The 13,011-nt window shown below is 34.3% G+C and overlaps 1 protein-coding gene across 1 annotated transcript; it reads right to left on the reverse strand.

Annotated features, from left to right (window-relative positions):
• Nucleotides 1–649: 649 nt before the first annotated feature.
• LOC148690102 (uncharacterized) lies at nucleotides 650–1,584 on the reverse strand. The gene has a single exon (XM_088688121.1). It carries the CDS (start codon nucleotides 1,394–1,396, stop codon nucleotides 764–766), a length of 633 nt encoding a protein of 210 aa, XP_088544247.1. The 5' UTR covers nucleotides 1,397–1,584; the 3' UTR covers nucleotides 650–763.
• Nucleotides 1,585–13,011: the final 11,427 nt, after the last annotated feature.

Here is a 13,011-nt window from a genome sequence, read left to right on the forward strand (position 1 = left end):
GTTTTTTTTTTTTAAAGCATCACAATCCAAAATCAGCTCTTAGTCTCTGGACATATCAAAAGCATACCCACAACCACAAATAATGTTTGACCTTGAAATTATTGCTTAGAATTGGACGGCCAATAACTCGTAAAATTTAAGGTACCATTGAAATTAAAGGTGAATTATTTTTATTTTAAGGAGATTATAACAAACACGAAGAAAACTTTTTTCCTTTTAATCATACTATTTTAGAGGGATTGAAATGAATAGGCTTTAGTAATGAGTAATTCATCTTCTACTTTTAAGTTGGACAACATTTTCACTTCTTTCCTCAGTATACCTTGAAAAATAAGTAATCTAATCGAGTTCAATCCTAGTCACCATGTCAAAGTTTTACCGTGAATTAGAAGAACTTGCAAATTTTCTTCTACTGTAGTTGCAAATTCAAAGGGCGATAAGGTTCAGATGAGATATTTGTATCTGAAGAATTATGAATATTTCAGATAGCGTTTTCAACATATCATTTTTTACTCTTGAACAAGAAGAAAACCAAAACGAGAAAGAACAACGACCAGAACTTCCTACTTTCAATTGCCATGATGAACTGGTATTTCGGTTTTTGATTTTGGAAAAAAAAAAAAAAACTGAAAAATTAAAAACGTAATAATTATCAAACGAGTTTTTCTATTTCATCGTCCCACAAGAAAGTTCTCATTACATCAATCACCATTTTTTTTTAATATTCATATTACTGTACCTGATAAAATTGCAAAACCAACAACTACTTGACAACAACCTCCACATGCATCTCCTGCAAGTCAGACTCGGTCCTTTTGTTCAACGATCTCTCCGTTATCGTATCCAACAGCGGTTTCCACGACCGGCCCCGCGACGATCTCTGATAGCCATAATCCATCATCATACTCAAATTCTCCTGCTCCACAAACCTTAGCGGACTCCTCCCCGGACTCCTCCCCGGGCTCCTCCCTGGACTCCTCCCGGGCGACGACGTATAGCTCCACACAGGGCTTGGGCAAAACTGGCCGCTCATGCTTGAAGGATAAGCCACAGGAGACTGAGGGGCAGACGTAGGCTGCTTCCTGCTGCTCTTTGCTGCTGCAGATGCGAGCTTTCTGGCTATGGAGGCCAAGTCCAGAGGAGAAACATCACTCTGCAATGCAGAGTAGGGGAGGAGGAAGTAGACATGCCCTGGTTGGAGGACGGTGTCATGCTTTAATGGCTTCGACCCACTTGAGAGGAGCTGAGCTGGAGTGCACACAAAGTGCTTTGCGGGCTTCCCTGTCACTTGCCCTACCGAGATTGGGTGCTCAAAATCCTCCACATACCCATTCAGATGCACCACCCTCACATTCTGGAGTTCAACTTTTTGTCTGCAAGAAAAGCAACCACCCATCTTTATTTTTTTTTTCAGTGTGTTCTGGATACAAAAGAAGAATGGAGAGGCACACCTTACTACCTTAAGGGATATCTATATATATTAATATATGTGTGTGTTTATATATACATGTAGATACGACTAAAGAGAATTTAAAGAACAGGAAAACTTTGTGTTGTTTTTGGCTTGCGAGAAATGCGAAAAAACATTTTCAAAAGAAAGACTCTTTATGAATTCTTTTATATCTCATATTTTTTTACATAATATTTTATAATATTAACATATAAATTAACGTTAAATTATAAGATGATCGAAAGTCTCAATTTTAGAAAGTTCCCTTTTGCATTTCTCTTGACTTAAATGCTTCATTTGGCTGGCTTCCCAACTATACTATGTGGGATTTATAAAAAAATTCTAGTGGGGCTTGTAGAAGCTAATATTTTAAGTCATCCAAATCATTCTAGTCAATCACCTTCAAAACGGGGTTAACCGGCCCTACCATTTATAGTGGGATGCATGCATCCGAATGAGATTGAAAGGGTTCCGAGGGAGTTACAAATTTATGTAATACTTTTGGTTCATTTAGTATATGGACATGACAAAGACCAGAGGCATTGAGAAAATCTCATTCCTCATCAATCGTCTTTATGTTATCTTTCATCTTTTTTTTAGTCACCTGTTTGATTATTTTGAATTAATTTGTAATTTACTAAAACTTAGCGAGGTTAAATTGAAATTCAGTGTAAGGCTTCAGCAAATCACGATTCTGCTGAACTTTCTTGGAGACTCACTAAATTTGTAAATAGGATATGACTCATATGATGAGGCATTTATATAGATATAGAAGTAACTTTTTAAAATAGTTGTGTTTTTTTCTTGAAGAGACAATAGTTGTATCTCTTGAAATAAAAGGCAAAAATTGCACTTTATCTCTTTAGTTGAACAATCACAACCGTATTCATACATAGTCATAACTTATCAAATATAATATACATTAACATGATAATTTAATTTATTTTGAATTAAATTTTGCAATAATTTTAACGGTTGTAAGTCATGATTATATATTAATTTAAATTTGGGCATGAGTCAATGACTAGCCGTTGAAGCAGTCGACCAAATTGAAAGCATGTGACATAGAAATAATTTGCATTTCATCTGGATTTTTTTGTGAGGATTCTATGGATTCTCATATTCTATCTGTTTATCGTACATCATGCAGTAGGAATTATTTAAAATTTTTTATTTAAAATTAAATACAATACTACCTAACAAAAAGTGATCGTATGATGCATAATAAATTGATAGAATGTAAGTATTTCTATGATACTCATAAAGAAGATTTCTAAGATCCTCATAAAGAGAAGCCGGAAAAGATCCTCATCTACATAGAAGGATCCATAAACTTTTGGTCTGGTCTTTGGAAAGAAAAGGTTGAAACGATAGATTAGATTATTTTCATCCGATGACTCACTTGACTTCTTGTTCGCATTTATTTCGTGGGCGTGGGCGTGGGGCATTGGCAGCCTAATGACTTCTGGAAAATAGAACATGTTAATGGAGATGAATGACCACGTCTTGCTTCTGCTAGCTCTTTTTCCGTGATTACAAATTCAGAATTCATAAAAATTGAACAGAAGAAAATTATGAGGACCCCTTTTTCTTCTATATTTTATTTGCATCATGTAACGTGTTGCACTTGCACACTAAACATGGGCACCCACCACTTGTCATTATATAAGTGAAAGGAAATTTTATTTTTTAGGTTCTTAATTTTTCAACGCAAGTATCTCACCACTTGAATAGTGACACGTAGTGTAAGATCTTGTGTATCGGGCACACTAAACCATTTTGTTATTAGTTTTTACTTTTTCGAAACTAAAATCTTATTTGGTAACTATTTTCAATTTTAAGTTTTCCAAAAACTAAAAAATCAAAAAGTGAAAACTCAAGGAAATAGATTTCAGTTTTTGGTTTGCAATTTTCATTTTTTAAAAAAACTTAAAACAACCAAACAAAATTTCAGTTTTCAATATCCAAAAATGTGAAAACTGAAAACAAAATGATTGTGATATCCTGCCCCAAATTTTAGTATTTTATTTCATTTTAGAAGTGTTTCAAAGATTCAATTGAAATTAGGTCGCTAAATTCTCTAGTTTGAGAAAATGTGTATTTAGGGTATTTTGGTCATTTTGAAATTTTCTCGACCTTTTCGGTCAATTCCTGAGTTGGTTAGGTAGAGCTCAATCTCACGAGTACATAGGCGCAAATGAATCACAATTCTGAGTTAGAGACGTCTAAAGTTGGAGGATATTTTGGTAATTTGGCCAGAGTGCTTTAAATATATAAGAACTTCCAGAAACTTCCAGAAGCTTTCAAAAATGGAAGCTTGACATAAGATCCATTTTGGGGGTGATCTGGTTAGCGACCCGGTTGGTTGACTCGGTCATTTCTTGTCTATCTGACCTCATTTTTGGGTGATCTTGGTACCCTTGGAAAGCTCTCAACGAGCCCAACGTCAATGTTGTGTTTGATTTCCAATTTTCTTAGAGTGAGGTATGAAACTTCATCTACTCTTCATGATCTTCAAGGTGGTGTGTTTGGTTTATGTATTGGTAGTTGTTTTAGAGTTGGGTCTTCATAACCCTAGAAATCTGGTTTTCTCCAGTGTATTTAGACTGTTTCCGACTGGAATTTGTCATTGGTATTGTTAAAAGTGTTTCCCTTGTTGAGCTTTAGCTACCCTGTAAGTTTGAGCCGATTTGGTTAAGGTTGAAAATTTGGGTTTCTCAAACCCTCCACCAATGGCTACCACCGTGCGTGGGAATGCCTAGCGTGGGACCTATCCACATGTATTGTCCAAGTATTAAAGACCTTCTAGTGATCTTGTGAACTTGTGTGTAGCTCGGTTTCCAGAGATTCAATTGTTTGGTGTGGTGATCAAATTGGACCACCACTCGTTTGTGTGATTGACAAAGATTTGATCATTGGATCGTTGTGAATTTTTAGTATCTTGTTGTATAAGCATACTGAGGCCTTTAAAAAGTTACAGATCAGAAATCTGATGTGCGGATCTTCCGGATTGAATTACTAGGGTTATGGACCTTATCATTAACCTTTGATCGATGGTTGATTTTTAGTCAACGTGCCTAGAATTATCCTAATGTGTCTTTTATTTTATAGAATGTTGTTGAGACGTGATGGAGCTTAGTTGGCTTATCATGTCATTCCCGGTTGACGGACGTCTCGATTCATGTACAAGTGGCATTGGTCTCGTTTTGTGTATCGGCATTACTAAGTTTCCTAAGTGGGGTTTCATGCATTGTATTAGGTTTCTTGGACCATTATCGGTGAATATGGATGTGTGAATGACCCAGGTGAGTGACTTTAATATTATGTGATATGGTTATTACCCATGAAACTTTCTTGTTATATACTATGCGGATATAACATTGAATTACAAATGATTTTATGAAAATGTGTGCTACTATGCTATGTTAACTTGATAGTGGTATCAAAAATATATATTATATATATGCCATGCTTCAAAAGTGAAATGAAAAAGCCAGTAGAGGACCGCTAACCCATTACATGGGGTGATGTGTCATCGAATCAAAATCTGCACCATGTAGTAGTGGTACATAGATGGTCTTGCCTAGTGGACTATACTATTTATGGGTTGTGCCTAGTTAATCCGCATTGGGCGATCCTCGTTACCTAGGCATGACCATACGTAGTTTAGGGGTGATCACGCCTAATTAATTCGCATTGGGTGATCATTGTCGATCAGTGTTCTCAAGAGTGGTTCTTCTTGGTTAATCTGCAATGGGGACCACATCCTATGTGGTTACCTCTTTATAGCTTTAGAGCTCGTGGTTGTTACATATATGAAAGATGAGATTGAAGACTTGTGTGGCTTAATCTGAAAAGTAACGATCAAATCAAATCAAATGGTTTACATGATAGTTTTGCCTAAAAGAGAAGGAATTCAAATGTGACTCATTCCTACTCAATATAAAAAGAGATGCTGTGATGAAAGAGATGCCGATCTCATTCCTACATGTGGTCATATTATTGATGGTGCCTCATTCCTACATAACTTCGAGCTGTGTGATGACTGATTGTTATTTTGAAAGACGTGTGGCGAGATTCAGAGTTAAGAACCATTCCTATACGTATTGATATGGTGTATGGTGGCTAAATTATGAAATATGTCGTAGTTGGAGCCTTGTGATTATTTGAAATTGATGAAAGGCGAGTGGTGAGTCACAATCCGAAGAGAATGATGGAATGATATTAACGGTGCTCACAGTGAGGGATTGATCCATTATTCAGAGAAAAGTCCTATGTGGACTAGCACTACTTTTTCATTTAATCATTAATCTCACTAGTTTTTCACATATGTTGTATTATTGTCACTCGCACGAGTTTCGCAACTTATCCAGGTTTTTCTTTGCCCAATGCTTCCCATGGCATAGCGTAGTTTTGCAAAGTAACATGTAGCGGTTAGAGGAGAAGATTCCAAGTGATGTAGCTGATGTGGGCAACGCACTCCAGAGTAGGTATTGTCACCTTTTATTGTAAATTATTTTTGCTGAAGCTCTAATGTATATTGTATGTATGAGTCTCAGTGATTCTAAATATTTTATATTGTACCGCTACTATCCTATTTTTCACTTGTTGATTCTGGGCATGTCTTAGGATCAGGGTGTGACAATGGTTATCAAATGGATGTTTCATTTTTACTTTTCGAAATTTGAAAACCTGTTTGGTAACTATTTTCAGTTTTCATTTAAAAAAAATGAAAAACAAAAACTGAACACTAAAAACCAAATAGTAAAAACTACTTTCTTAAGGTTTCATAATTTGGGAGCCGTTGTTGATAACCATTTCATTTTTCAGTCAGTTTTTTTTTTTTTACTAAAAATTTGTTTTATAGCCACTTTCTAACACGCCCCACCCGATTGACCGTCTAGCTAAGGGTGAAAATGTACTAGTCAACACTAAATTGACAATATAACCTCACCGTAAAGGTGATGAAACACCATCAACCTAATGATGAAGCTGTAATCAAGGAAATGATGATGTGAATAAATTTGAATGGAAAGTCTCTTTTATTAATTATTTAAAATTGATCCTACAAGTTCTAGTATTAAATTCCATTGTTATCACATCATTCGGAGCATAACAATATGCATACAACAGTAAATCTCAAAAGTATGTATTGTGTCATGCATAATCAAAAGTAAGGTCATACAATTGATTACAACTTGACAAGACTATCAAAAATACCAAATTAACAACAATCTGTAAGAGCTTGATGGATGAATGAAACAATAATACTGGAATTGGACCCTAATCATAGATAGAATATCCAGATTTATATTCTACTGCTTAAATATAGCTTGGACAGACAATTGGTTTACGTAATATATGAACTATGATCCTGCTCCTTGTTTGAGGAAGAAGAAGAAAAGATTAGGGTTTGTGGGGTGTAGATTGAAATATTGTATTAAGTTTTAAGTGATATGTCCTTTTATGTTTTTTTACATAATTAAAAACTAAAAAAATTAAACTTAATAATGGTGTGAACTTAAATGAGTGGTGGTGTTTAATAGAAAAATTCTACATTTTACTCAATTAAAAAATAAACAAGTCTTTATCAAGATGTAGATTAATTACGAATTCTAAGTTGAAATCTACGTTGTCCTTGATTTTGCTATGAAAAGAGGCCTCGTGTTGTTGACTTGCATCAGTAACCAAGATAAGATTCAAACATCAAATGAAACTTCGGATTCATTGAACCTTTGATTTTATATTTAATCATCTATTATCTAGCTACATGCTTTACACAAGAACATAATAGAATTATGAATATTCGTAAGACGATAATAAAACAATGGATAATGATTATAACTCACTGTTCTAAAAATTCCCACCTAGTCCATAGACGTTTGAAAATTAAGAAAGTACGTCTATACCCACTTGGACGCTTGCCTAGCACACTTAGGCGTCCGCCTAACTCACCTAAATCCGCCTAAGTTGCAACTCTCACTTGGACAGAAAATCAATAATTTTAGTTTTGCATTTTATTTTGTCAATCAAATGTAGAGACTTGTTGAATACTTAGATGAACACTCATTATATGTTTGTTCCCCATGTTTTTAATATGTTCTAATATTATATAATCTATATAATAAATTTACTTAAATTCGCCTAGACTGCCTAGGCCCCCCTAGCCGCTAGAACCCAACCCATTGCCTAACTAGCGCCTAACGTATTTTAGAACCTTGCTATGACTCAAAATTGAATTCAATATTTTTGTTCTTGTTCTTCAATTTGGGTTTTAGTTAAAGTAAACATAATTAATTGTGTGAAGGTTGTGATTGATAATGATTTCAATGTCGTATGATTTGGAGCATTATTAATTCTAGCTTTACTGCTTTAGTGGTTGAGTAACAAGAAATTCTCTCGACGTTTTATGCACGGGGCAACATGTGGTGAGACTAACCCATGACTCCAAAACAACTCTTTGACTCTTCCACTTCAAATATGAGATCCATTTTTATCAACGGCTACCGATGCAAGTGAATTTGTTCTCAAGGAGTAAAAAGTTGCACAGAAGTCGGCACTACAACGTGATGTTAGAAAAGCAAAGGTATGGGAGGTATGGGACTAAGTGCTAACATGCACATGTTGAGCATGTATGAATTAATGTTGGAGGTAGATTTGACAAATTCTTACACGACTGTTAATAAGATACGAAAACAAAAGATTTCAAGTCAATACGATAATTAATCGGGTCCATATTGGATCACCCGTTTACACGCGAGTAACTCGTTTCAACCTGTCAGGAAAAAAGTTAGTTTTTATCCTTGTATTTAACAGAAAAATAACCATAGTACGTGGTAGTAAGGTAATCGGAAGATAATCCCCATGGTAAAATATTAGGATATAAACCCTTATATAAACTGCTAGCAAATCTAGTCCAAAAATCCCAAAGCATATTAAAAATACAAAGCAATTTAAAAATACCAAAGCACATTAAATAATTCATTTACAAGTGTGAAAAATGTTAAAAAATATTCAAACGCTCGTGATTGCAAAATTAATAAAAATTCATTAAAAATAGGTAAATGCTCATGACCGCAAATGTTAAAAAATATGCAACTGCTCATTTTTTTTGTTTGAGTGCAAAATTAATAAAAATTAATGTACAAGCGTGAAAAATGTAAAAAAGTAAAAAAAAAAAAAATATATATATATATATATATATATATATATAATCACTCGTAAAGACAAGTTTTACAACTTTCTTGAATGGCTCAATTCCGAAATCCAACACCAAAACCCATAAACCCTAACTTTATATTTAATCATTGATTGTTATTTATGCTCTATTCTTTTCATTGGATTTCGTTTTTTAAATTTTTTTTTTTGAAAACATGATCTTTTAGCGGGTGCAGAAAAATGAACGATTCGGATGGTTGATATCACTTTCCAATGTTTACAGTTAACTGAAATATAAGTCGTGCTATATAGTTTCTAAAGACTTTATAAACTTCGAGCAATATTTTCACTAGCCGTAAAAATCTAAACGTGATACCAGCGATCAGAACTGTTCATCTTCCTGCATCTGCTAAAAGATCATGCTTTCGAAAGAGAACAATCTGAAGAAGAAAAAAAAAAAAAAAAAAAACTGGGTGAGAAGAATAGAGCGTAAACGTAAACGACAGTCAATGATTAAATTTAAATCTATGGTTTATGCAATTGTTGTAATGGCGGAGTTGACATCTCCACAAAAGTGCATGCTTTGAGTCTCATTGGCAAGGTTCTAACTTTTGAAAAAGGCTTTACAACCTTAAACTCTTTTCAGTTTGCATATTCTTGAACATTTGATATTTTGTAGTAATGTACTAATTTTTTTCATTAGGCTCTTATTTAGAGGTATAAAATACTTGAAAGACAAAAGTAATTTTATGTTTTGAAGTAATACGAGCAAAAGAGCCCCCGTGATGCCGCGTGTTTTAAAACTTTGTTAAATGTGTGGAACTTGTAAAAATTTATTTACATCCATGTCAAAATCCATTTACATCCCTACGTACTATAAAGAACAAATCATACATAAAAATTATCTTATTTACATCGATATGGTTATAATACACAAAAAATATCTTGTTTTCCATGTCCCAACTTTTCCCATTGTTGTTCAGTACTTCACTCTTCCTTCTTCTTTGCTGCTAAAGAGATGTTTTTCTTGTACCATGCATGGGATTTTTAGAAATGGATCAAAACTAACATGCGATGAGAGCATTTCCACTGGAAGCAAAAAAGGACGGCACCCAATGAAAAAAACAAGCTGAGACTCAGCCAATCCACTCCAGCCCGTGGAATAGACTGGCACCCAGCCCAAGCCAGTCCACAGGCTGGCCTAAAATCAACAGAGGAAGGAGACGGCTCATCTAATGCCTTGCTAACATCATGGCTAAAGTCTCTCTTATCTGGAACCCCATCCCGATCCCTGGAACCCCATCAAACCCCTTCCCTTGATAAATCCATATATTCAACACCATGTCCCCCTTCCAAATCGTGATCTTTCTGCAACTTGGATCGTCGTTGATTGGTTGATTAACTCGGATCTTCCTGCAATTGGAATTTTTTTTCTGTTTTGTATATTTTCGATGAATTTTTGAATATGTAGGTGTTGATTTTTGGAGGTTTACGATGTGCGCAGGTCCAGGATGGTGGGTGTCCATGTTCAGAATAGGGTAGATTCGACGGCGTGGTGTACAAAGAGAAGAAAAAAAGAAAGAAGAAGAAGAAGATGGTGTACATAGAGAAGAAAAAAGTGGGAAAAGTGGGAAGAATAAGAAGAAGAAGAAGAAGAAGAAGACGGGAGTAAGGGAGTCAGAAGAAAGAAGTCAGAAATTAAAAAAACCAAATTATTATTTTATAATAAAAATTAATAATATTTTAATAAAATTGACTAGGTTATTTTTTGGTTAGGGGTGGAGATGCTTTGGCTTATTACTGTTCACTGGGATCTATTACTGTTTACTTGAGTGGATAAATGAGCTGGGTGCTAGTGCAAAGTCTTTAGGGGTGGAATTGCTCTGAAGAACTTCTGTGTTTCACTTGCTTATTGATTGGGTTATGATTGGGTTACAATCTCAGGATGAGAAAAGCATTCCATGATCTAAAAAAAATAGTTAAGAAAAGAAAAAAAGCTCATCACTTTGCTTTCATTACTGGTTGTGAATTTACTTAGAATACCAATTGGATGAAAAGGTATTAGTTCATGAATTGTAGGAAAGGAGACAACAAATGCAAAGGTTATTTTGTGTGTGTGTGTGTGTGTGTGTGTATATATATTATACGAAACACACAAAAGGGATTGAAGTTCCTCCTATTCTGCAAGTACATAAAAATTAGAACTCACCACTTGAAATGTCCCTAGCAATTTCCCGAGTTTTTACCGAGTAGGTATGCATGTTGGTCTTCATCAGTCACTCCATCAAACATTATGTATTCAATGAAAATTTTTTGTTGACTGCAGAATCAGATAAAAGGCCTATAGTGAGATTTTCTAGGAGTGTAAAAGGATAGTAAAAGTTTCATTGCAAACAAATGAAAGCTAAAATTCCCACCTAGTCCATAGACGTTTGAAAATTAAGAAAGTACGTCTATACCCACTTGGACGCTTGCCTAGCACACTTAGGCGCCTGCCTAGTCCACCTAAACCCGCCTAAGTTGCAACTCTCACTTGGACAGAAAATCAATAATTTTAATTTTGCATTTTATTTTGTCAATCAAATGTAGAGACTTGTTGAATACTTAGATGAACACTCATTATATGCTTGTTCCCCATGTTTTTAATATGTTCTAATATTATATAATCTATATAATAAATTTACTTAAATTCGCCTAGACTGCCTAGGCCCCCCTAGCCGCTAGACCCCAACCTATTGCCCAACTAGCGCCTAACGTATTTTAGAACCTTGCTATGACTCAAAATTGAATTCAATATTTTTGTTCTTGTTCTTCAATTTGGGTTTCAGTTAAAGTAAACATAATTAATTGTGTGAAGTGTGATTGATAATGATTTCAATGTCGTATGATTTGGAGCATTATTAATTCTAGCTTTACTGCTTTAGTGGTTGAGTAACAAGAAATGCTCTCGACGTTTTATGCACGGGGCAACATGTGGTGAGACTAACTCATGACTCCAAAACAACTCTTTGACTCTTCCACTTCAAATATGAGATCCATTTATATCAACGGCTACCGATGCAAGTGAATTTGTTCTCAAGAAGTAAAAAGTTGCATAGAAGTCGGCACTACAACGTGATGTTAGAAAAACAAAGGTATGGGAGGTATGGGACTAAGTGCTAACATGCACATGTTGAGCATGTATGAATTAATGTTGGAGGTAGATTTGATAATTTCTTACACGACTGTTAATAAGATATGAAAACAAAAGATTTCAAGTTAATACGATAATTAATCGGGTCCATATTGGATAACCCGTTTACACACGAGTAACTCGTTTCAATCTGTCAGGAAAAAAGTTAGTTTTTATCCTTGTATTTAACAGAAAAATAACCATAGTACGTGGTAGTAAGGTAATCGGAAGATAATCCCCATGGTAAAATATTAGGATATAAACCCTTATATAAACTGCTAGCAAATCTAGTCCAAAAATCCCAAAGCATATTAAAAATACAAAGCAATTTAAAAATACCAAAGCACATTAAATAATTCATTTACAAGTGTGAAAAATGTTAAAAAATATTCAAACGCTCGTGATTGCAAAATTAATAAAAATTCATTAAAAATAGGCAAATGCTCATGACCGCAAATGTTAAAAAATATGCAACTGCTCATTTTTTTTTGTTTGAGTGCAAAATTAATAAAAATTAATGTACAAGCGTGAAAAATGTAAAAAAGTAACAAAAAAAAAAAAAAAAATATATATATATATATATATATATAATCACTCGTAAAGACAAGTTTTACAACTTTCTTGAATGGCTCAATTCCGAAATCCAACACCAAAACCCATAAACCCTAACTTTATATTTAATCGTTGATTATCATTTATGCTCTATTCTTTTCATTGGATTTCGTTTTTTAAATTTGTTTTTTGAAAACATGATCTTTTAGCGGGTGCAGAAAAATGAACGGTTCGGATGGTTGATATCACTTTCCAATGTTTACGGTTAACTGAAATATAAGTCGTGTTATATAGTTTCTAAAGACTTTATAAACTTCGAGCAATATTTTCACAAGCCGTAAAAATCTGAACGTGATACCAACGATCAAAACTGTTCATCTTCATGCATCTGCTAAAAGATCATGCTTTCGAAAGAGAACAATCTGAAGAAGAAAAAAAAAAAAAAAAAACTGGGTGAGAAGAATAGAGCGTAAACATAAACGACAGTCAATGATTAAATTTAAATCTATGGTTTATGCAATTGTTGTAATGGCGGAGTTGACATCTCCACAAAAGTGCAAGCTTTGAGTCTCATTGGCAAGGTTCTAACTTTTGAGAAAAGCTTTACACTTTTTTCAGTTTGCATATTCTTGAACATTTGATATTTTGTAGTAATGTACTAATTTTTTTCATTAGGCTC

Source organism: Pyrus communis, chromosome 16 (assembly GCF_041283825.1).
Source record: "Pyrus communis isolate YQ-2024b chromosome 16, ASM4128382v1, whole genome shotgun sequence".
Lineage (NCBI taxonomy): Eukaryota > Viridiplantae > Streptophyta > Magnoliopsida > Rosales > Rosaceae > Pyrus > Pyrus communis.